Here is a 26,773-nt window from a genome sequence, read left to right on the forward strand (position 1 = left end):
TAAAGACCCCCGCATGGGCACCTTACAGCCAGCAGCTGCAACCATTGGCGTGAGAGTGTGTGTGCAAATGTTAGACAAGGTGCTTAGGCATAGAAAAAAGCACCTGTATGACTGTGTGGGTAGTGTGGTGAATGAGGCTTGTGGTAAGAAAACACTTTGAGTGCTTAACTAGAAAGCAGTCTTTGACTACCGGTCCAAACAAATGGCAAAGGACATGCCTCTTTGAAGAAAGGTTGATTGACTGGTACTTAAATAGTGCTTTCTACTCTATTTCAAATAGGTGCACTTCAGAGTTCAGCATCTTACCCGATCTACTTCAACATGCAGACTACAGGAACTGTGTTTGGAACGGGCAACCTTCACGATTAGCTGTTAGCCCACTCTACCTTGTGACCCACAACCACTACCACAACAACAACAGTAGTAGAAAAAATGGGCTTTGTTTGGTGAAGTCCTGTGAAAGCTCCAGCAACAGGAGATTGAGGACAATTTTGTCTAGCCTTTCATGCTCTTGAAACTGCTGCAGAAAAGATAGACTGTAATGGATTATCTCTAATATAGCTGTCAGTCAACTGGACCTTTTGATTGTGCTTATGCTGTTGGTGCCTTTTGGAGCATTTTAATGCAATGATCTATTATATATATATTGCTAAATGGTTGTGGAAATCACTTCTGTTCTCTGTGTGTCTGCAGGCTTACCCGCTGGCTGGTTTTTGTATAAATCTATCCTTGAGCTGGTTCCCTCTTATCTGTGTGTATACATGTGTAATCAGCAACCTTCCCTTCAGTCATAACAGACATGCTTTAAAGGGCGTTTTGGGAGTTTTTCTGGGAGGGAACCCTCCAAAGCTGGGAGGAGACCGTGGGGAAGAACATTACTTGTTTCAGATCATCAAATACATTTAAATAATAGACAAAGATAACCCAAGTATGAGCATCTACCCCCCCCCCCCCCCCCCCCCCACACACACACACACACCCAAGTTGACTCTGAATATAGCCTTCCAAAAAAATGTGGTTACTCAATGTCACTAGTTACACCCAGACCTGATTACGACCACACCAGTTGAATCAAGAAAATAAAATTGAACCTGATTTCAATATTCTCAAAAAGAAACACATTATGTCATGATCTAAAGAAACAGCTGACAATCAAAGTCACTGACATCTAACAGTCTGGAAAGGGTTAGAAAAAGAACAAAAGAAACCTACACAGCATTTCATAAAATCAACATCATAGCAACAGTCAAACATGGTGGTGGTAGTGTGATGGTCTGGAGTTGCTTTGTTGCCTCAGGACGACTTGCTGTAACTGATGGAACCACAAATTCTGCTCTCTACCAGAAAATCCTGAAGGAGGATGTCCGACCATCAGTTCATGCCCTGAAATCCTCAGTTAAAAACAGATTTGTTGTGACCACAACCCAGCTTCACATATGTAGAATGCAATGAATGGATGGATGGATACAATCTCTGCTGCCTTCTTGGCCAAGTCACTTTTGAAAAACAGGTTTTTAATCTCACTGAGGCTTCTATCTGGACTTTTTAAACTCCACTTCTAGTCTAGCTATGAGCACTCTTGGTTGAAAATACTATCAGACTACAGTGCGAGAAAAGAAAGAGTGATATATTTAAGTCAGAAACAGAAGTTGCTTCAGTAGTCTGACTCGTCTGAAAAGTCTCCCTGCTGCGTCCAGTGGAATCCCTTCTTCTTCCTCCTCCTCCTCTTTCTCTCACCCATCAGCATGGCAGCCAGCAGGGTGATGATGACGGTGATGGTTATGATGAGCACAGTGACCGTCTCAGCAATGCACAGCTCATCATCCACGTTTATCAGAAGGTAGCCCTGGAGGTCAGGTGGCGAACTGCATGTCAGGTTGTAGTAGTCATCCAGGAAGAGCCGCTGGATGCTGTGCAGCTTCCGGAAAACTCTCTGCAGGTCACAGTCGCAGTTCCAGGGGTTCCCCTCCAGCAGGAGGTGGGTGCTGTAGGTGTGGATGCTCAGGAAAGTCTTGAAGCAGATGGTGGTCAGCTGGTTCTTGGCAATGTTGAGTAACGTCAAGCTGGCAAGTGGCTTGAAGACACCAGTCTCCACCTCACTGATCTGGTTTCCGGCCAGGTTGAGGACTTCGAGAGAGCGCAGCATGGAGAAAGTGCCACTCCTCAGAGACGTCAGCTGGTTGTCCTGCAGGTGGAGCTGTCGGAGGAGGCTCATTGAGGAGAACGACCTCATCTGAATGGTCTGGATGCTGTTGTTGGTCAGGTTTAATCGCTGGATGCTGTCCAGGTGCCGGAAGGTCCGGCTGCCCAGGGTGGTCAGTCGGTTGTGGGACAGCTGCAGCTCCTGCAGTGAGGCTAGGCCAATGGAGAATCCCTCAGAGAGAGTGGTGATCTGGTTCCAGCTCAGATCCAGCTTCTGGAGGAACTCCAGATGTGAGAAGGCCCCATCCTCCACCACGCTGATGTTGTTGTTCTGCAGCAGGAGTACCCGTAGTTTGCGAGTGGTGTTGAAGGTGCGTTCGGGGATGATGGAGATCCAGTTGTCAGACAGGTCGAGGCGTTCAGTGTTGGGAGGCACTCGGCTGGGGAGCCGTGTGAAGGAAGCCCTTGAGCATATGGTGAACTTGAGGTCTCCACGACAGTCACAGCCCTTCTCACACCCAGAGCTGTGAGACCTGCAGGATGCCTCCGTCACCAGCAGGAGGAGCAAAACCAGCTTCATGATGGCTCTCTGAAACAACAAGGAAGGATTTTACCACTCAGTGACCTCTTTCAGGACTGTGACATGGATACACAAATCTCATACTGTGCAGGAAATATATATAGATTTAGTGTGAAGATTTGTGATTGTAGTGATTAGAAGAGGAAAAAAATGAAGCATTATGTTTCAACTATGTTTTCAACTTTTTACATTTTGAACAAAGAGTAACCCTTTAAACTCTTTTGACTATTTTTCTTTGCAGAATTGGTAGGGTTCATTTAAATTGGTTGGTTTCCAGTCACGGTCCTGGCTTTTATGCATCATCCGCTTTGGCTTTGGCAAGGCCAGTCCAGAAGTTTAATGTGAGGCTGCTTTATCCATACCAAAACCAGTTTTGATGTTTGTTTGGTATCATAGTCATGTTGGAACACCCAACTGTGTCCAAGTTTTAACTGTCAGACTGTTGATTTGAGGTGAAGTTGAAGAATTTGGAGCTAGTCCTCCTCTATTATATTATTATATTATTCCATGAAATTTGTTCAGCTTACATTGTACCAGTACCACTGATAGCAAAACAACCCCAGAGCATGATGATATCACCACCATGCTTGACAGCTGGTATAGTGTTCCTAGGTTTGAAAGTCTCACCTTTACTCCTCCAAACATACTTGTGGTCAGTGTGGCCTACATCAGCGGTCCTCAGCCCCCGGGCCACGGACCGGTACCGGTCGTTTGGTACTGGACCGTGAGAGTTGAGATGTGAAATTTATGGTTTTTAGGGTTTTTATCGTTAACTCGGTTTCCCTGGGTCTTTTCCAGTGTTGTAGTTGTGTGGCTTATTTTGAAAGAAATTAGGCATTACCATAGCGACCAGAGAGCATTAAGGGGCAGAGAGGAGGAGGTTACTCTCAGTGTTGTCAGCACTGCTAATAAAGTTACACAATTACACAGTGAATTCGTGTTTATTATTAAATGTACAAAATACCACAGTTTTTGTCTTGGTCGTATCATTTTATTTTGTTGTATTTATCCGCAACACCTTAAAGGCCGGTCCGTGAAAATACTGTCTGACATTATACTGGTCCGTGGTGCAAAAAAGGTTGGGGACCGCTGGCCTAAATAGCTCAATCTTTGTCTCGTCTGACCATAAAGCTTTAGGTGAGTGTATGTACATATTTGAGCCTGTGTGGATTAGAGGAAATCCAATATAAATTCAAACTTGTGCAGCCAATTCTTGTTTTTTAAAGTTATTAAAAATGTATCCTGTACAATCATTCCCCGCCTGAAAAAGACAGTTCAAAGAAATCATTATAATACCAAAATTACAGTTACATTCTTGCCCATAAGGAGCAGATGTAAATTTCTGACTACAGCTGTATATTTCTGTGTTTCTGACGAATCGACATTTTTATAACTGAGAAAAACAACCAAACAAACAGATAGCTGGAGATCTCTACCTATAAATGCTGTTGCCTTCATTTGTTCTTGAATGTACAGTGAGTTAGACCTGAATCTTCTTTGTTTTTATAAAAGTTGTAAATGCTGACTAAAACAACTGTGGGAAAAAAATAATCCTTTTTTTTCATCACAGGAGCTCTAAACTAATCTTGTGACCCTGTGTGGGAGCTCGACTTCAAAGCATAAATCCACTAATCTACAAATGACAGCTTTCAGCAGGACTTCTTTACAGCACTGAGAATTTAAAATTTTCATAAAGACATATGCAGTACTATCTGTGATGAGATAAATGAGAAATCCAGCCTAAAAGGCTAAGAGAGAGAGCCACTGTACCTTGATGACACTGCAAACTTTTTAAAGGTGAATTTTTAGATTTTCTCATTTAAATTCATTCAAACTCATTTAAATATCCTCCAATCTGATCTATGATCAGAAATGGGTCAGGGAAAATATTCCTTTATTGTAAAAAACAGCAGTCAGATTTAACTAATCATCATTACAAAACAGATGTTAAAAAATCTGAGATTTTCCCCCCACATTCAATCACAGCTCTGCCATTCAACCAGGGCTGTTTAAATGAACATTCATTTAAACACCACTGGGTGTTAAAACCAAATCAGACAACTCTAACAGAAACAACAAAAACCCTTTACTAACTGTCCAAATAGACAGACCACCTTTGCCATAAAGAGGTTGCGCAGGAGTAACAACGATGGGGGAAAGGAGATCACGAGGCAACACATGGGGAAAAAACATGAACATTTACAGGCGACAAAGAGGAGGACAGGACTATTTATACACCGAGGGCTGATTGAGGAATCACTCAGACAAAAGAAGTAAATATAGCACAGGTTCCAAAAAACTCTAACCCTCAAAGTAAAACAGGAACTAGTCAGAGACAAAAAGAGTTGCATCAACTATGAAGACATACACAAGAGGACTGGAGGACAAAGGCATCAAGCGTATGAGACACTAGAAGAAAAAGGTCAACTTTACACGCAGTTAGAACTTCACTAATACAGAAAGTAATGCTCAGTAAAACCTAAACTGAAACGCAGACTCACTTAAAAAAAAAATCCTGAGTTATGCCCCACTCTCATTAGTCTGCAAAGCCAGATTGGGTCGCGCCTGGGCTAATCTGTCACATTGCGTCAGAGATCATTTAAATAAGAGCTGCTGCAGCTCTACAGAGTTAAAGAGATGCTGTAATTACACATTTTAGAAGGTTTAGTTATACTGAAGCTATTTTTTTTATTATTTAATAATGCATACTGGACATCTGAAGCCTAAGAGGTTTTTATCTTTTAAAATGTTCAGTAGTTTTGATTTAATTTAATTATTAATATATTTTTTCACTTTTGCTTTTTGGTTGCAGTGCTATATATTATTTTGCAATGTTATTTTTCCTAATATTACAGCACTTTTTGTAATTAAAAATATAATGAAAGAAAAAATAAATAACTAAAAAGTTGCTGATTAGTTCTGGTGAAATTTTGCAGTAAAAACACAATTTTTAAGTGAGCTTCTGCCCCTAGTGGATAAAAAGGCACTGCACGTGGACCTTTGGAAGTAATTAAAAGTTAGTATATTAAAAAAAAATCTAGTTTAACAAATACACTGGATATAACAGGAATCTCTTGGTTTTCTGACATATTTTCACTATTTTCCTGAACTTGTGTTGCAGTATTTGAATGAGAAATAGGTGCAGTGATTCATTTAGTCTTCAGACATGGTTCTCCATTTTGACAAGATGTTCAAGATATCAGCTTTTTCTCCCTGTTTCCTTCCTTAGGCATGGCTTCCTTCCACTAACACCATTTCTGAGGCTTCAGTGAACAGTAGATGAAGGTCCAGGTGCATCTCTCAGGTTGTTTTGTATGTCTCAAGGACAAGACTTTCAGATACTGTAGATAGTTTTCTTTAGACTGAGACTTGTTCTTTTGTTATCCACTTTTGCAGTTTCCTCAAATCTTTTAAGGTCAGACTGCACACCATGCAAGTTTTCAGCTAAAAGCTCTCTGAGAATCACCTTCTGTCAAAATTCAATTAAAGAAATGGGAAAAAATTATGTTTTTAACAAACAAATAAAAAAAACATTCCTCCAATAACGGTCAGTTACAAGGACTGAAGTAAAAGTGAATGAAAAAACATCCAATGTACAACATAAAACTGTAAAAACTATCAGAGAACGATTGATCAAGACCACTTTAAAAAATGACAACAAAGTCTGGCTGCTTGGAAGCAAAATGCAAAGACATGACAAGCTGTGGCCGTCGGGAGGCTAAAGTGAAGCTGTTGATGGAGAATCACCATAATTAAACTAACTGACAAAAATATTTATCATAAAAAAAAAAACATGGAAAAATATTTTTCATCTTTGCCTGATGTGATGATCAGAGTTGTGATTAAAGGATTTTGGGAGTTTTCCAAGAAAGATTTCCAGGAAATAGGCTGCTGACTGTGGAACTGAAAACTATTCAAACATCTGCCTGCAGGTGCAAAACACAGAGTAAAAAAAAACAAAACTCCTTTTGTGCAAACTGTCAGACTTTGTAAAGCCATCAGGGGGCTGGACTGATTCGTCATAATTTAGTAAAAGCTGCAGCATCTCTGCACTACTCCTCTGAAATGGACAAACGTGAATTCAGACGTCATGTCAAAAGTAGTCTGATAGATTTTAATAACAACAGAATTTGAACATAAATCCTATAGAATAGAGCACCGAGAGGTTTAACAGCATGTTATAATACCAGAGAAGCATCACTGCTCTCCTGTGTCACCAAAACTGATTTTGTTGATAAAAACAAAAAACTAATAATCATCTATTCATTAAAAAAAGGAGTTTATTGATTACAGATCTGGGAATGAATAAAGTTCATCTGAGTATAGAAAACTGGGTGCAGCGAGAAAGCAAAATCACATACATGACTCGAGCACTCTCACAGTTTTAAAAAAGGGTCTCCATCAGGGCGACGGCAGTAAAAACATCCTTTAAATGAAACGAATGCTCAGCAGACTCATTCACTATGTCGTCCTCTAATAAAATTATACCTGAACATGAGAAATAAGAAGAATGAGGAGCAGATGCAGCCTGTGAGATAAAAACCTCCAAAAAGTCTGTGTTGTCTGACCGTAACAGAACGGTTTCATCTTACCAGCAGCTGCTGCTCCTGCCTGCCCCTCCGTCCGTCTGTCTACCTGCTGACAGTCGTCAACATCCAGCCAACAGCAGGTGGAGAGTGGACGTGATGGAGCAGAGGGAGGGGCGGGTCTTCACGGTCTGGAGAACCCGGCGAGCGACAACACAAAGACAGAGTGATGGAAAGAAACACAGAGAGGGAGGGAGAGGAGGCAGGACTCGTCAATTATTCACCACGCAGCGCTGTTGGTGTGCTGTTGGTGTGTGGTGTGGTGTGGGTGTGGGTGAGGAGATGGGAGCTTTAAGAGATTGAAGCCAAACTGGGCCACAGAGCAGAGAATTAGGAGGTCTGGACAGATTTGATTGACCGCAGGCGCCGCTGTGTTTATCTCCCCGATGTTCCTGCATGTTTACAGCAGGGTTCGTACACACAGCTGCATTTAAGTGTGGAAAAAAATTGGATCATCAAAGAAAAAATGGAAAAAATATGTCTTCAGTTGTAGTATTTATCATTATAACCACCCTGAGGAGGCGTCGGTGCATCCACATACTGACCATATACCAAATGAAAAGAAAACAACTGAAAACAAACCGAAAAGCAAAAAACTCAAAACTAAATCAATATATAACAAATCTGTTTTCGAGATTTCGAGATCAGATGTTCCATCACAAGAAAGGGTGATTTGTGTGCTTTCATGATCAGTGTCTGCGTCTTTTTTAAAAACTGGATGCAGAGGAAATTGCAAAGACACTCTTTGCGGATTTGCTTTAATTCAGACACACTGGATGATTTTCCAGCATGAACAGCCTGTTTAAGGTCACGTCAAAGCTTCTCAATCTGGTTTAACTCCAGACTTTGACTCAGCCACTCCAAAACCTTCATTTTGTTTTTTTGGAGCGAGTCAGAGGTCGACTCGCTGGTGTGTTTCTGATCGTTGTTCTGCTGCAGAACCCAAGTGCTCCTGAGCTTCAGAGCATGAACTGATGGTCGCACATCCTCCTTCAGGATTTTCTGGTAGAGAGCAGAATTCATGGTTCCATCAGTTACAGCAAGTCGTCCTGAAGCAGTCAGTCCACAGAACATTTTCTCTGGGTTGATTAGGTGTTCTTGGTAAATATGACACCAGCCTTTGTGATCTTTTTGGTCAGCAGTGGTTTTCTCCTTGAACTCTCCCATGGAGACTATTTTCCCCAGTCTCTGTCTTATTGTTGAATCATGAACTTTGACCTTAACTGAGGCAAGGGAGGCCTGCAGTCCTTTACATTTTGTTTTGTGACCTCCTTGATGAGCCATCGAAGCTCTTGGAGTAATTTTAGTCCATAGCTTCACCACTGTTCCAGGTTTCTTCTTTGTGTGGATAATGTCTCTCACTGTGGTTCACTGAAGTTCCTGAGCCTTAGAAATGGCTTTGTAACCTTTTCCAGACTGATACATGTCACTGACTTTGTTTCTTAGCTGTTTCTTTAGTTCGTGGCCTGATGTGTTGGTGTTTGAGATCTTTTATCCTGCTTTACTTTGTGAGACAAGCTATTTTTTGGCTTGGGGGTTTCTTTGTCTAATATTAACATATGTTGATGGGTTGAAATATGCACGCTTGATAAATATGCAAAAAAAAAACCCAACTAAACTAAGAAATGAGAAAAGGGGGAAATACTTTTCCATTCCACTTTATTAACAGTTCACTATAATTTATATACAACGACTCAGCAAGTTCACTTCAATAATAACCAGAACTCTACAAAGAGCAGTGCAAACTATCAGCCCCAAACCCAGCAGACCCAATGACGCAGAGAGTGATTTAACCCAGTGAACAAAAACAATACAATTTGAGCTCAGGTTTCTCTCTGAAAACAGTAATTCAGGTCAATGAGACAAGGACGAAGGAGCATCAGTGTGTTTTGGTATGAGCGATAACTCCCTCAGGACTCCCATGATGTCCTGAGGACTGAGACTCAGGTGGAGCAGGAAAAGAGCTGGTTTTATTTTCATTTAAAAGCCAAACAGAGTTTGATGTGGTGTGCATTAACCTCTATCTTGTTAGCTTTTAATCTGCACAGAGCAACAGTTTGTGGATTTTAAGAAGTTTTATGTAACTTGATAGATTCACCAGAGGTTGAAACTTCGGAGATGATCGTCTGTTCTCGATGTTATCAAGGTGGATCACGTTTTAAGCAGCGGAGCAGATTATGTTCCAAATGAGACATAATCATGTACCAATCCACCACCTAGTGACCAATCAGATCTGTGTAAAACAGCGGCACCGTTCCTCAAAGTGCCCTCAAACTTCAGAGTCCAGAAACGATCACATCAAAAATCTCTGTAAAACTTTACTCCCGTTTGTTTCCTTCTGAATAAAAACCCAGAATCTTTACCAAGAATCTTACTTGATGATCTTATTTAAATATTCCAGGTATTATTGTTCATAATGAATACAATAAAATCAACAAATACACTTTTTTTCATTCATATATTTACGAAAATACAACAATGACTACGTCTGTGATCACTGTTAAATCTCCTCTATATCTAATTCTGCTATCAGTACTTCCTCTGTTCCCAGTACACAGTACTACCAGTACCAACACTCCTTTCACCTATATTGAATTTACTTTTACTTCCTCCTTGTCTCACAAATGTGTCCAGCTGATTGGGTGTCTGTGTTAACAGCTGTCAGACTATCATGGAGCCGGAGGATTACAGTAAGACAGAAACCCTGACAGTGGAAGATGAAGATAATCCCTGAGGAGGAGGATTAGCTTTATATTCTTCCCCTGCTGCTGCAGAGAGGAACATTAAAGTCGCTCTTTATTTCACTAACCAATTTAGTTTGATTATCAGTATTTTTCCCGAGCTGCTGTGCTCATTTTTCATTATTCTCTCTTCTTTTGGTAAATTGCTTTCAAACGGTTTTACAGCCATAATTTCTTTACACTGTATTCATTATTTGCATCAGAAGCTGTAAGTGAAACACGCTGTGATATTTACTGAAGGCTGTGAGCAGATCTGGTGTAGTTTCTGCTGCTGGCCACCAGAGGGCGAAGCAGGTCTGTTAGAAAAGGATGAGACCGCAGGCGGAGCAGCAGCACGAGTAGTAATGGTTCTCAAAATGTGGCTTTTACGTCAATAAAACTAAAATTGGATCCTTTTTTAATTTTTAATGATAATTTTATTGATCATGATGAAAACTGTGGGCTGGTGGGAGTGAACGTTTTTGGCTTTGAGTTTGAGGACCACAGGTTTAGATCAAGCATCAGCCTCTGGGGATGAAAAATTAAAAGAAGCTGACAGAAGTTGCAGTTCCACTAATCACCACCTGGGGTTCGTTAGTAAACAATTTTTACAGCCCAATGTGAACATTTGTTTTGGCCTCTATTGATAGCTTTACTGAAACTCTTTCTTACTTAGGACCGATTAGCATATATGTGTACTTGCATGATCTTCTCATTTACGTGAAGGATGTGGCTTCCTTGGATAACTCTGTGTTCAATCGTCTTGTCCAAGTGTGATAATGTCCAGCTCCAAGAAAACCAACCTGATGGTGTTCAAATCTGATCTTTTCTACAAAGAGCGGTCAGCTGACATCATGTGCACTAAGAAAACCTACTGGAGCTCATGTTAGAAATTATTGTGAGTTATGATTCTTTTCCCTGAGCTGAGCCTGTATTTCATCCACCTGATGAATCCCACTGTAACCCCTGACTGAACGCTATTTACCTTTTATGTGTGGAGGTAAGGTCACCCTCTACAATATAGGCAGCAGAAAATTTTTTTTTTTTTAATTCACTTTCGCTGCTTATGTCCTACATAACAGGTCAAACCGAGTACACTCATTAGAGTTGGAATTTAAATTTGAAACATTTTTATCCTCATTTATTAATATTACTTTATTATTATATTAATACAGCACAAGGTTCAGTTAACTTAACAAAAAGTTATTCGACTACTTTTTACTTTCTTACTTTGAGGAGATTTCAGAGCCTGTACTTTTTCACCTTTACTCGAATAAAAATATTTGCTTGAGTATTTTTTAACACAGGTATCTGTACTTCTATTTAAATAAAGAAAGTCTCTAATTTTAGCCACCTCTGGCTGGGAATGGGAATAGTAGTTGTAGCACAAATATGGCAGCTTCAGCAATGAATCAAGTCTGTTTTAGTTGATGCCTAAGAAGACTAAAACCAAGCAGCTTCAAACACCAAACCAGCGTTCTTAATGTCCTCAGCCTGCAGCACATGATGAACCTGAATGATGAGTTCACCAAAGCAGAACAAAGACTGCTGCTGGAACCTGTCCTCTGAGGCGGTGCCATCGTCCACCTGTGAGACGAGGTGAGACGAGGTGAGTACTTATTAATCCTTCTAAAAACGCCTGCTTCCAGCTGTGGAAAGAGGCGCTAGATGAAATTAGAGGGCTTCACACACTCAGTATAGACGCACAACTCTACAGGACAGGACCATCACTCGTCGCTCTTATTGTCAAAACACTAACATGCAGGTGTGTGTGTGTGTGTGTGTGTGTGTGTGTGTGTGTGTGTGTGTGTGTGTGTGTGTGTGTGTGTGTGTGTGTGTTGCACTGAGGTGCCAACAGCTCCGACAATGGCAGAGTGACGTGGTGGCCTGTTCACGCCCCTCCTCAGATCCGCCGTGGCAGCTCTGACTGGGTGACAGGAAGAGACTCGGAGAGGTTGTGGAGGTCAGGAAAACACGGGGTGTGCCGGCGGGAACAGATTGTCCCTGCCGCTGTCAAGTCTTCAATCAGGTCCTCTGATTGAAACACAGCGAGTGGACGCCCAGGGAAGTGATGACGAATGTCTTTATTTATTAAATACAAGTGACTGTTAATTACTGCTGTCCCCCTAACTAGTAGGCTGAGTAAGGGCGTGAAGAAGACAGGGTGTTAGGTGGAGTTAAAGTAAATAAATAAATATAAAAAAAAAAAAATTAAATGAAAAACACTAATTAATCATAATAAATGCTAATGAAATAAAAGGTGTAAGAATAAAAATAAATAAATAAACTAAAAATTGAAATTGTGGGACGAGAGGAAGAAATAAAGTAATTCTAACTAATGATCAGAAAGAGCAATATTAACAGTAATGAAAGAATTGATGTTTAAAAAGATACATTTAAATGGGTGATGGAAATAAAAGATAAAAAATAATCAATAATGATGACAATATAATGTAAATAAATACAAATATAAAAACAATAAATAAATAAATAGCAGAATAAATAGTGAAATTTGTTATTGTTGACAACTGTTGGAGTCAAATTGTTGAATGTTGTCATTGTGTTACTTAAATTTGTAAGTCTTAGTTCAAACTGTAGGATCAAAGACATTCCTTTGTCTCTGACCACCTCTCCAGCCAGTTTGTTGGTGGGGGAGGCTGAAGTGTTTTATTATAGGATAGATAAACAGATAAATACTTATAAACAAATTAAATTTGTGAGGCAGTGGAGAGACATAAACAACAATAAATAAAGCATAAAAATAACAAATATTGATAATAAAATAAATACAAAAATGTAAAAAAAATATATAACAAACAAAACAATAAAAATCCCATTTTAATTTTGAGGATTGATCAACACAGTGCTCGTTTAATTAAAAAAAATGAAGAAAATATTTAAATACAACATTTTAACCACTTAGTTCTTTTATCTCGGGTGCTGAAAAAAAAGAAAGTTTAAAATCCTTTGAAATCAGAACACTTGTGCTGTGATGATGTTAAAGAGTCTGATGGAGGCTCCTCGCTGAGTGTGAACCCATTCCTCTGAATAAACATCATCACTTCTGTCATCGTCACCATCGCCACCTTCATCATTTGTCTGATACTTAATTACTGCTGAGATCAGAACTTCATAAACAATCTGGCAGATTTTTACACACATCTAAGGCTGAGTACTCGTGCTGGTGTGACTGGTTTCTGCTGCTATTATTATTTTTTAATAATGATGTGCTATGTGCACATCATAGTCACAAGTACTTGAGCTACACTAAACCTGCAACCACAGTAAAACTACTGCTGCTACCTTTGAAAAACTACAACAATGGGTCAAAGTGATCAGTCTAATAGTAATGCTGTTCAGTGAAGTGTTCCTCTGTTCCTCCCGTCTGGCAGCTCCATCTCCAACATCCTTTTTCAGATATATCCACTATCCCTCCTCTGCACATGCCCAAATCATCTCAGCCTTTGCCTCTCTAACTTTGTCTCCAAACCGCTCAATCTTTACGTACTCATTTCTAATCACGGACATTCTGGTAACTACCAATGAAAATCTGAGCTCGGACTTCCATGTTTTCTTTTTCTTTGCAAATCTCTTTTTATTAGCATTGCTTTTTTTTTCTTTTTAACAAACAGAAAATACTTAAAGAACATTACATAGTAATAAAAAAAAGAGTAAGAACAAGATAAAAACAACAACATAAAAAATTATAAAGACGAAAAGAGGCAGTGGAGGAGTTACAGTGAGTAGGAGATTAGCTCGGCCGCAGAAACCCCATTTCAAGTTAGAATTTGATCATAATTTTGTGAAACCAAAACCTTCATGTTGAAAATTTGTAGAGATTAGAACGTTTGTCCACATAAAGGACAATAATATCGGTTTCCGCCACTGAACACCTCGTACAGATTATATGCAGGTCTAAAGATAAAGTACACATATAATAATAATATTAATAATAACAATAAAAGTTACATCCATAAAAATCCACAGGGGAATACATGTCGTTGTTGTTGAGAGTAAAGTCAATTCTTGCGTCAGAAATGATCAACATTGACCACTTCTTCCAGTTCTGAGTGAAGAGCTGTAGTTTAGTCGTAATGCGAAAGTTATTTTCCCATACATACTTTTTGAATTATGTTTGTCCAGTGAAAGTTGGGGCCTCGGGCTTAAGCCACAGCCTAGTAATGGCTTTTCTTGCTGCAGTAAGAAGAAGCTTAGTTAAATATAAGTCCTCTCTTTTAACTCTATCATCAATATTTCCTAAAAATAAAGCAGTACAGTCCTCAGGGACCTTGTAACCAAAGACTTTTTGTAAGGTATCATTCACTGTTGTCCAGAATAATTTTAGAACAAGACCAAAAGATATGGGAGTGGTTAGCTGCCACTTCACCACAGCTTCTCCAACAAGGCTGCTGTGTGCCCACCTGCTTGCTCCTAATGTGAGGAGTGATAAAAAAAAACCTAATAAGACATTTCCAATTAAATTCCCGCCACTGTAGGGAATTTGTAGACGTTTGAAGTGAACCACATAACTGGTACCATGTTTCATCTGTAATTGACAGTTTTAGTTCCTGTTCCCATTTTGTCTTTACATATAAAGAGGTAAATCTTTGATTCTTCATCAAATTAGAGTATAATTTGGATGATAGTTTAGTAGTTTTCTGCTGGTAGGCGTCGCACATCGTTTCAATTAGAGGGTTAATCATCTCAGCCTCAGCTATCTCTTTATTGTAATAATCTCGAAGTTGTAGATATCGAAAGAAATCCCGGTTTTCCAATTCAAACATGTCCTTAAGCTCTTGAAAGCTCCTGACTTTGTCCTTTTTGGTAATTAAACAGAGAGCAGTTAGGCCCCTGTTGGTCCACTCTTTGAAAGCCTTGTCAAATTGTCTTGGTTTAAAACCCCAGGCTCTCCATCTCAACTTCCTCTGGCCATTTTGCGGTTTTAAATGTTTGACAATAGAGCACCATATCTGTAATGAAAACTGGGATATGGGATCGAGTTTTGACTTAATAATGTCAGTTAAGGTATTTTCTCCTAACAGTGTCTGGACATTATAGTCCGTGCTATCTTGTGTCTCAATCTGTTTCCACTTTGCAGTGTATGAATTATCACACCACAGGCATAAAGGGCGTAATTGTGCTGCCTGGAAATATAATTTAAGGTTTGTCCTTTGGCAACTGCAGAGTGGAGAAGCGTACTCTTGCCTTTTTGCCTCCCCATATGAATCTCGACAACATTTTATCCCAGGCCTCGAACTGTTGAGATGAGATTTCAACCGGCAGTGCCTGGAAAATGTACAGCAGCCTTGGCATTATATTCATTTTTATCACATTTATTCTGCTTCTAAAGTCCAACGGGTATGTTGACCACCTCTCCAAGTCTTTTCTAATATCATCCGTGATCGGAAAATAATTTGAAGTGTACAATGCAGCTGGGCTTCTTGTTATGAAGACACCCAAATGTTTTTAGTTTTCCAATTGATATTAAAGCCTTCTTTAATTTCTTTGCTCGGTACATAATTGAAGTGAATCATTTGTGTTTTTGCGATGTTTAGTTTATATCCCGAGCATTCATGAAATTCTGCTATTACTTCCAGAAGCTCAGGAAGGGAGGTGTTCAAGTCCCTCAGATACAATATTACATCGTCCGCAAATAATCCTATTTTATGCTCCCTTTTTCCTATAAAGACCCCTTTTATTTCTACCTCTTGTCATATTGCTTGAGCCAGAGGTTCAATATATAATGCGAAAAGTATGGGACTTAACCCACATCCCTGCCTTGTTCTGCGATGCAGGCTGAATCTTGCTGATAGGGATCCATTTATTTTAAGTCTAGCTACAGGTTGTTGATACACTGCCCTTATCAATTTTATTGAGTCTTGAGTGAAACCAAATCTTTCTAAGGTCTGATACAAGAATCCCCACCCAACCCTGTCAAAAGCCTTTTCGGCATCCAGACTAATAAGAGCTGCATCCCATTTATTACTATCAATGTCCTCCTGATATTGTCCTGTGTTTGCCTCCCTGGAATGAATCCACATTGGTCGTCCTCAATTATATCGTTAATGAACAGTTCGATTCGTTTAGCTATAATTGAAGTGTACAATTTGTAATCTACATTTAGGATAGATATCGGTCTATAATTTGCACAGTTATCTCTATCCTTCCCTTCCTCAGAGTTCAGAGTTCTTAGCAGGATAGGGTTAAGCTTCTCCCGAAATACCTTCTACCATTCTGCGGGGAACCCGTCACTGCCTGGGGATTTGTTGGCTTTCAGTCTATTGATTGCCTTATTCAGTTCTTCTACTGCGATTTCCTTAGTAAGTACTTCGTTTTGGTTTTTCCCGATGGTAGGTAGATCTAGTGAGTACAAACATTTTTTTATTGATTGTACATCTATTATTTCCTTCTTGCAGATAGAGATTTTGGTAGTAATTGTTGAAAATGTTTACTATTTCTTCCGGTTTAGTTCCAACTTTTGAGTTATAGGGTTTCTAATTTTGTGTATTGCTGTATCTATCTGCTGTTTTCGCAGTCTGCGAGCTAATAATTTGGCAGATTTAGGGCCTAGGTCATAATAATTTAGTTTCAAATATCTTGCCTTTCTTTCCGCTTCCTGATTCAATAAATTTTCTATTTGCATTTTAACCTCTAAAATTTGTTTCTGTGTTATGGGGTCCTTTTTAGTCCTGATGATTTGTTTCAGCTCTTTTAAATTTTTTGTCAGCTGATTATATTTTTCAATTCTTTTTTTTTTTAACAAAAGAAGCTTTTGCTGTCAAGCTTCCCCACAGAACAGCTTTCATTGAATCCCAAAGAATTAGAGGGTTCACTTCTCCGTTGTCATTCTCTTTAATGAATGTATCTATTTCTTGTTTAATATCATATGTAATAGATTCATTATTCAGAAGCCCTACATTAAGGCACCAAACCGTGTTCCTTGGAAGTGAGTCCAACTGAATTGTAAAAAAAAATCGAATTATGATCTGAGACATCCGCTACCCCGATTCTACAGTCTAACACTGTGTGACATTCTTCCTTTTGCATTAGAAAATAATCAGTCTGGGTGTGCACTGAGTGTGGAATTGAGTAATGTGTGTAGTGCTTTTGTGAAGGATGCAGTAATCTCCACCCGTTTCCTCAAGTGTCAAGTTCAAGTGTCTGCCTATATGTGTTTTGCATCTAGTTTGACTAGTTGTGTCCAAATTATAATTCAATATTACGTTGAAGTCTCCTGCACAAATACAAATTCCCTCTGCCTCCACTGAGATTAGGTCAAAAAGATCTTTAAAGAATGATTTGTGACTATTTGGTGGTGCATATATACAGACAAGAGTCAAGACACTATTTAAGGTTTTGCCCTTCACAATGATGTACCGTCCTTCTTTATCTTTTATTACTTTAAAGAGTTCGAATGACACTATGTTCGCCATAAGAATGGCCACCCCTCTTTTATGGCTGTTGATATGAGAGCTATAATATGTTTTTCTATATCCAAGTTTCTTTAATTTTTCGTTCTCTTGTGGTGACAAATGGGTTTCCTGCAGAAAGATTATATCCTTATTTTCTTTTTTAATTTTTGTTAATACTCTGGCTCTTTTGATTGGATTTCCCAGACCGTTAACATTAAGCGACATCAATTCCAGACACTGTGACATAGTATAGGCTACTGTTGTGAAAGTAAAATGATCCTCCACCACTGACCTCGAAAACAAACAAAACCTAAACCAAAACACGGTAGGACAAGTAGATGAACAATTACAGAGAACTGTAGAATTCAAAACTCGAACAACATTGCAATATGACTCCCAATATGAGGTAAATGACACACCCCCACACAATGATGAGAGGGAGAGCCACACCGAAAGTGAGGGCCCTCTCTTAGAATCAGTGAGAACCCCGATCTGAGTCACACTCATCCTATCTTAAGTTGTTGGCTACCTCAAGGTAGAGCGATTATACACAACTAGAACCATAAAGAACATATTCATTATTCAGGAAAGGCAGATATATATTTGAAATGTTCATCTGCCCCCACACTGAAATAGTTTCTACAAAGTCAAACCCTTCTCTGAAGTCAAGTTGTTCTGCGCTGGAACTCTTGTAGTTTGTCGCACACTCTCTGAGTGGCTCCGCTGTTGCTTCTCCGGGTCACTGGTTGCCATGGTGACGCTTTCTCCAGTTGCTCTAGTTGAGACGTAGGGTCGAGTCCTCCTCTTTCGCGTGGCTCCTCCACTATAAATCCCCTCCGCTGCATCTCTCGTACCGCATCCGCCGGACTGTGAGTTTTGTGAACGGGGATTGGAATCGTATGCCCTTTTGTTTAAGTGCGCTTTTCACTTCTCTATATGCACGATGCTGTTGTACTACCGTAGCAGTGCAATCATGGTCGAAACCGATGGGTTTGTCTTTGACGAGGATCTTCTTCTGCCATGCGTTTCTGAGGACGGTTTCCTTTGTTTTGAACTGAAGAAAACAGACGACAATGGAACGGGGAGCGGCATCAGCACCTGGCTTAGGACCGAGGGATCGGTGAGCCCGTTGTATTTGTGGGTCAGTGCCATCAGGTATTAGCCTCTCTTCTGATCACATTTTCAACAAAGCTCATTACCGAGCTGTCCTCTTCTCCTTCGGGGACTCCGTAGATTCGCAGGTTATTTCTTCTCGATCTAGACTGAAGGTCTTCTAGCCTTTCGGTTAGTTTCCTCTGCTCCATTAGCGATTGTCTCAGCGCGTCATAGGCCACCGCTGACCAGCTTTCAAGCCCCGCCACTCGTGTTTCAGCTTCCTCGAGTTTCTCGCCGTATTCTTGGACCGCTAGCTTGTTAGCCAAGAGCTGTGGGTTTGTGTCTTCTTTGAATTTCTTTAGGTCGTCTTTCAACTCACGCCTGAAGTCTTCTTTGAATGCGTTGAAATCAGCTTTCATCTCCGTCCGGAGGTCAAAGATTTGTTGGCTGATATTTTTAATGCCCTCTTGCAAAGATTCGAGATTGGCCCCCGCGCCATTTGCTTCATCTGAGTTAGCCATATCAGCGTGCGTGTCCTCTCGTTCTTCTGGAAAATACTGTTCAGTTGGTTCATGTATCTTCTTATTCTTTTTCTTTATTCCCCCCAGTATTGTTTTAAACATAGAAGCAGTCGGAAAACTTGAAATTAAGGGGGAATTCGCTCGACCTTGAGGAGCTCATTCTGCTCGCTGCCAACCAGAAGTCCGGACTTCCATGTTTTCATCAGCACCACTCCAAAATCTCCAAACTGTGCACCGTAGAAGGTCTCTATCATCTTGCAAACCATCACTTTGACCCTGTCATAAATCATCTCCACCCTGCATGTGCTCTCTTCTTCTCCCCTCTTGTGCACTGTCTGTTGCTTTGAGTGGCTGACCCCAGGTATTTAAACTCATCTCTTGTCCATCACCACTGCAAACAAGAAGGGATTCAGAGCTGATTCATAACCCATCTGTCACTCCTTCTGCACACCTCACCAATGTCTTGCTGTTCTCATACATGTCCCGCATCACCGCCACATACTTCCCTGCCACCCCCATGGTTTTATTATTCATACATTACTTCCAAAAATTATTCTTCTCACCTTCCAAGCGCACAATCTTCAGTCATAAGTATATTTCCGTCTCTATCCTTAATCATCCTAATCTGTTGCAGATCTTTTTCAGCTTGATCTCTCAGTCTAATCAATGACTACAGGTTCTTTTCTCCTTCCTTTGATTTCAGCTTCCCATACAACTCACTATAGGCCATTTCCTTTCCTTTTGCCAGCTTTCTCTTTGCTGTACGCCTAGCCTCCCAGTACTCGTGTCTACTTTCTTTAACCACTATGTCCTGGATCTGCCCCAAGGTCTTCTGCCAGTTGGGTACACCCAAAACACCTCATCTAGAAGACATCCTAAGCAGCTGCCTCCTTTCAATGTGGAACTCCTTCCAAATGACTGAGTTCCTCATTCTACCACTTATGCTGCTTGTATGTTCTTATTATCTCAGTTTCTACCCACTGTTCAACCAGTAAATGGACAGCTATGGTTTCAAGCTCCACTGTCTAAATCTGTAGGGGTGGAGTACATTTACAATCCTTAGGGTGAAGATTTGGATCGTTTTCATCAATGGAAAACTTCATGAAGTGTGATAAAGGAGAATTCCTCATAAGCACTTAGGAAAAGAGAATCCGGCTTCATTCACTCTAGCCACTCTACTAACATTAATCAGGGTTTTGTTTTATTCTATTTGCAGCCTGGTCACGGATCTCAAGTCTACCATCTGTAACAACCAAACAATTCTTGTGTGCGTGCACGTTTCCAGACAGAGGTGCAGGCGGTAAAGAAGAAAACACCTACACACACACACACACACACACACACGCACACACACACACACACACACACGCACACACACACACACACACACACACACAGTCTGCGTCTCCAGTGGTCTGAGGTTGTCAGGGTGGATCCATCAGACCAACAGGAGGGAGGCGGTGACCTCCAATAATGCTCCTCACTTCATCCCTTTCCCAGCTCCTTGTTTTATTCCTCCTCTGCTTTTTAGCTTTCCCCCCAAATCCTTTCCACTTTCCTCCTGTCCATATTCTTTTCCTGCTTTCCTCCCTCATTCTATTTCCCAACCTCATCTGTTCCTCTTCAGTCATATCTGCTGCATCTGCTTTTTTCTTCCTTTCCTGCTTTTTCTTCTCCGATTCACCCATTTTTTTACTCTTTCCCTCATGCTTTTCATTTTTTCTTCATATTCCTGTTTTCTTCCTTTTATGATGCTTATTTTATTTTTCCCTCCTATGTTTTCCTCTTCCACCTCTTACCATAATTTTCTTCTCCCTTCTTTCCTCCTATTTTCCTTCTCTACCCCTCTTGTGCTTTACTCATTTTCTTCATCGTCTTCCTTCCTCTTCTTCTCAATTTCTTACTACGTTTCTCATCTTTTTTCTTCATCCTTCCCAACTTTCCTCCTCTTCTTTCCCTTTTCTTAATTCTCCTTTCCTCCTTTTCCCCTTTTTTCTTGTGTTTTTCTAATTTTCTTCATCTTCTTACTCCCTCCTTTCCTTTCCTTTTCCTCCTTGTCTTTCTACTTCTCTCCTTCCAGTGTTTCCCATTTTTATTCATCCTTCTTTCTTACTTTTTCCTATTTTCCTCATTTTCTTTGTCCTCCACCCTTCTCCCCCCTCTTTTCTGTTTCTTTCTCATTACTCCCTTATCCTCTTCTTCACTCACCTTCTTCCTTTCTTTTTTCATGTCTTGGATTTGCTGTTTCTGCTTCTCAGTTAACTTTTCTTTGACTTCTTTCTTCCTTCTGGTTTTAAAACTTTCCTTCTCTATGAAAACAATTCCATGGTCTTAAAATCTCTTTTTTTCACAGTTTTTAATTTCTTCCCTTCATCTTTGTTTCATATCTTGTCCCCCTTTTGCTTCCTTCTCTTGGTTTCCTCTCTTACTACTTTATCTTGTATTATCCCAAAACTCATTCATCGCTCCACCTTTTCTTTCTTCATCATCTCTCTTCTCCCCTTGTCCTTTTTTTTCTCTTCATCTCCACCTCTTTTCCTCTGCCCTTGTTTCACCTCTTTATTCTCCATCCTTTCATTTCTTGTATTGATGCTCTTGTCCTTTTCCTTGAATCCTTTTCTTCTTCTTTATCAACTATCTGGGTCAAGGTTGTGTAGCTGCTCTCTAGTCTGGACATGTGACACGCACACACACACACACACACACACACACACACACACACATACACACACACACACACACACACACACACACACACACACACACACACACACACACACACACACACACACACACACACAGGCACTGCTGTGATCGCCCCTTGAGATGTCAGAGCTTTTAGGTCAGCCTGATCTGTGAGCTTCAGCAGCTTCCTTGAAAACCAAAAAGCAGCAGGATGCTAAAAACTCTTCTGAATTATTCAGCATCATCGTATCAAAGTCAAGACAACAAACAGCAACAACAAGAGAAGCTGTCAAAAACGGAACAGCACGTTCACCTGTTGGTGCCATGAAGGATTTATGGTTCCACATTTTTCATATTTGAGTTTAAACTCTCTTATTTTGTGCAGGGAAATCATTCACAGGTGGATATAAGCATAAATGTTAGCACATTTTAGAAATGGCCACCAACTCCGGCCATAAAATGTAATTTCTGCTAAAATAGTTAGAAGTGGACTTCAGTTTTAAGCTTTAAGGCGATTCCCCACCAGCTTGCTCAACTCTGGGCAATCTTCTCCAAATCCCTCCAGGAGTGTCTCCAGTGTCAGAATTCATAGTTTCTCTTCATATTTTTGTTTCTCCTCCATGGATAAATGATCTGAGTAGTCTTGGCTCAAAACACTTTTGTCCTGCAGTACTACCGACTGTCCAGTACTGACCATCATGATGAAGTAATGTTTTGCCAAGTCAGCAAGTTAGTCATGGGACTGTAAACTATGAACTATGAAAGTTTGTCTGCAGTCTTCACTTGTAAGCTTTTGCACAGACAGCTTTCAGAGTGTAGTATAGCTTTCACACCGGTGTTAAACATCCTCAGCTTCAGAATCAGAAAAGCACTTTGAGTTTGTTGTTTCTTTCCATCACATCTGCATCCATTCCACTCATGCGTGTCCCCCATGCTCCCAGTAGATGGGTAAATGGGTGGACCTCTTCTAGGGAACCTCTGCCTGTCTGCTTCATCCTCATGATCTTGGTCTTACTCTCGCTGATTTTGAGGCTTAATAGTCTGAAATTACTGAGAAGCTTCTTTGAAACTCATGTGTACACATTTTTTCAGAGCACCACGGAGTGGGTGTGTGGTTGAGGGAGTAAAACTGGTAAAACAATAAACAAAATTGGTAGGAGAGCCAACCCAAAGTTGGATTTATGTAAGACAGCTAACCTAGGAACTGTAACTGGTGGAGATAGCGAGACCGCCAGGGTCACCGTGGATGGTCTGCCCGCCCAGCAAGCGTAGAAGGCGACGGAGGGAAAGAAAGCAGAAGAGGGGATGCCGGTCGGGCTCAGACGCTAGGCTACGCAAACATCCACACCGGCCAGCACTTCCGAGCCTTTTCCTATCGAACGCCAGATCCATCACCCACAAACTTGACGAATTGGAGCTACAGATAACCAACACAAGCTTTGCACGTAACTGCAGCATTATTCTTATTACGGAGACGTGGCTTCACCCGCTGATTCCCGACGCTGCAGTCGAGTTAGCAGGCCGCACGCTACACCGGCATGACAGAAACAGCAACTCAGGTAAAAGCAGAGGAGGGGGGCTATGTGTTTACGTGCATAACGAGTGGTGTTGTAACAGCAGGATCATTCACACACACTGTTCTCCTGATTTGGAGGTTCTGGCAGTCTCGTGCAGACCTTTTTACATCCCGAGGGAGTTTACAGTAGTTATTGTGATAGCTGTTTATATACCGCCGGATGCTAACGTTAGCACGGCTCTCAGCCTCTTGGCTCAACACCATAAACAAACAACAGCTTGCCCACCCCGATGGGGTTTTTATTGTCGCCGGCGACTTTAACAAAGCGTGCCTAAAGACTGTGCTTCCTAAATTTATCCAGTTTGTGGACTTTGCTACGAGAGGAGAACACACTTTGGACCATGTCTATTCAAACATCAGGCATGCTTTCAGAGCGACACCCCTCCCCCACCTGGCTGGATCTGACCACCTCTGCATGTCCCTCACCCCCACCTACACCCCCCTGCTGAGAAAAACAAAGCCCCAGACAAAGACAATAAAAACCTGGCCTGAAGGAGCCCTTTCTCAACTGCAGGACTGCTTCTCAACAACTGTATGGGATTTATTCTCCAGCCACAACCTCCAGGAGTACACGGACACTGTACTCTCGTACATCAGGAACTGTGTTGACAATGTCACCGTCAACAAAAGGGTCAGGGTGTTTCCAAATCAAAAACCCTGGATGAATAGCGAAGTGCAATCCCTCCTAAAAAGCCGCAACACTGCCTTCAAGTCAGGGGACAGGGCTGCGTATAGGGCGGCCAGGGCAGACCTGAGTAGAGGCATCAGGAAAGCTAAGGCTGCCTATAGGAGGAGGATTGAAGATCACTTTGCTGACAACGACCCCAGAAAAATGTGGCAGGGGATCAATCACATTACCAACTACAGAAGCAATAACCAGGCAACATCTAGGACTGATGCCTCACTGGCTGAGGATCTAAACCGTTTCTTCGCCCGCTTTGAGACGACCAAGCCCTCAGCTGCCACACCACTTCCACCCGCCCCCAGCACTGGCACACTAACACTTAGGGAGCACCAAGTGAGGTGTGTTCTAAGGTCAGTGAATCCCAGGAAGGCGGCAGGTCCTGATGGAATACATGGAAAGGTTCTCAGAGCATGTGCTGACGAACTGACCGGAGTCTTCACTAAAATCTTCAACCTTTCCTTGTCATCAAACACCGTCCCGCCCTGCCTCAAAACCTCCACCATCATCCCCATCGCCAAGAAGACAGCTGTGGCCAGCCCAAATGACTACAGGCCTGTTGCACTTACGCCTGTAGTGATGAAGTGCTTTGAGAGACTGGTCTGTCAGCACATCAGGGCCGGTCTGCCTCCCACTCTGGACCCCCACCAATTTGCCTACAGGACAAATCGTTCCACCGAGGACGCCATCACCATAGCGCTCCACACTGCGCTGAGTCACCTGGAGCACCGAGGAAGCTATGTGAGAATGCTCTTTCTGGACTTCAGCTCAGCATTCAATCATATCATCCCGGAGATCCTGGTCCAGAAACTGTCTCACCTGGGACTCTCCACCCCCATCTGCCTCTGGATCAAGGACTTCCTGACAAATAGACCACAGTCTGTCAGACTCGGCCCCCACCGGTCCAGCACCATCACACTCAGCACCGGGTCTCCACAAGGATGTGTTTTGAGTCCCCTCCTGTTTACGCTCTACACATCCGACTGCTCCCCTACCCATCTCTCAAACACCATCATAAAGTTCGCGGATGACACCACAGTGGTTGGACTCATCTCAAGGGGGGATGAGTCGGACTACAGAGATGAGGTCAACAGACTGACTGAGTGGTGTTCAGTTAACAACCTCCAACTGAACACCACGAAAACTAAAGAACTTATCTTGGACTTCAGGAAGGGCAGAGCAGACCCGGCCCCACTTTACATTCACGGGAGCTGTGTAGAGAGGGTACACTCCATGAGGTTTCTGGGCGTGCAGATATCTGATGACCTCTCCTGGACTGCAAATACTACAGCGGTGGTTAAAAAGGCCCAGCAGCGTCTCCACTTTCTGAGAGTGCTCAGGAGGAACAACCTGGAGGAGAGGCTGCTGGTGACATTTTACAGAGCCACCATAGAGAGCATCCTAACGTACGGCATAACAACATGGTATGCAGGGTGCTCAGCTGCAGACAGGAAAGTACTGCAGAGGGTCATCAACACAGCCCAGAAGATCACTGGCTGCTCTCTGCCCAGCCTGGAGGTCACTGCAAACTCTCGGTACCTCAGCAGAGCTGGCAATATCATCAAGGACCACTCTCACCCCAGCAACCAACTGTTTGAACTATTACCGTCAGGCCGACGGTACAGGTCACATAAAACCAGGACAAACAGATTCAGGGATAGCTTCTTTCCCAGAGCTATCACCGTAGTAAATAAGCACAAAAACAATTGAACCTATTCCATACCGTCACTGTCATTATATTATGCTGCTATTCATACTGTCATTATATTAATGCTGCTATCCTGTATATATTGTACATACTATTGTTTGAGTACTTACGATTGTTTTTTTTTGTACTTTTTATATTTTACATTTATATTTATTGTTGAAACTTGCACCAAGGGAGTGGCACTCCAATTTCGTTGTACTCTGTACAATGACAATAAAGGCTATTCTATTCTATTCTATTCTATTCTATTCTATTCTATTCTATTCTATTCTATTCTAATGAGATGCAAGAAAAGAAATGGAAGGAAGTGAACAGGTAAAACCAATGAACTCAAAGGACTTTCTTGTATGCAGCTTTAACCTAATGTTCACAGACCTGGGGTTCAGCACCTTGCCCGAGGATGCTGCAGGTTGGAGGAACCTAACTCTTGATCTGAAGTCATTGATTAAATGGCCTCTACGACCTGGATAAAAGGTAGAAATCTTATGAATGTCTGGACTACCATGGGGAAAAAATGTCCTTTTCTGATGTGTTCTATTTGCGCTGTGCCTTCATGCGTTCATTAAACGCACCCTGAGAATTGAGTCCACTCTAAAACTGAGAGTTTCAGAGTGAGCGAGAACTTTGTCCAATAAAGAAAGTCTGCTTCTTCTGAGGGGGGAAGAAGGTTTGGTTTTATTATCCGACAACCTCTCTACACTCCTTGCTCGCTGGGGTCGCCAAAATAATGCGCTGATCCAACCCGATTTGTCACACTGATGAGAAAGAAGATGATGAGAGCCATGTCACACATAAACTGGGTGGTGTGTGAGCATTTGAGGCTGGGTTGAAAGTCAAAGCAGGGAAAACGGAAACACGAGGTCCTTCTTTGTCTTTCTTTCTGGTCTCCTTTTACGTTACTGCATGGAGAGATAACATAAATAACATGAAGGGTGTACGGCTGCATTCAAATATCTATTTTCTAAAACTGATCTACCATTTTAGCTCGAGGGCATGACGCGTCTCTCACTCTGAGCAGTGATCGTCACGCTTCACTTCACCTCGTTACAGACTTTGTCATGTAGAA

The 26,773-nt window shown here is 41.4% G+C and overlaps 1 protein-coding gene across 1 annotated transcript; it reads right to left on the bottom strand.

The window, feature by feature from the left end:
- Positions 1-984: 984 nt before the first annotated feature.
- On the bottom strand, positions 985-7,452 carry LOC146642050 (uncharacterized). Its single transcript, XM_085399154.1, has 2 exons — positions 7,315-7,452; positions 985-2,731 (listed from the first exon to the last, which is right to left on the bottom strand). The coding sequence occupies exon 2, from the start codon at positions 2,720-2,722 to the stop codon at positions 1,655-1,657; it is 1,068 nt and encodes a 355-aa protein (XP_085255280.1). The 5' UTR covers positions 2,723-2,731; positions 7,315-7,452; the 3' UTR covers positions 985-1,654.
- Positions 7,453-26,773: the final 19,321 nt, after the last annotated feature.

The sequence above is a fragment of the Rhamphochromis longiceps genome, linkage group LG23 (genome assembly GCF_057381845.1).
Source record: "Rhamphochromis longiceps isolate RC_006_pf linkage group LG23, R_longiceps_female_GT1.1, whole genome shotgun sequence".
Classification (NCBI taxonomy): Eukaryota; Metazoa; Chordata; class Actinopteri; order Cichliformes; family Cichlidae; genus Rhamphochromis; species Rhamphochromis longiceps.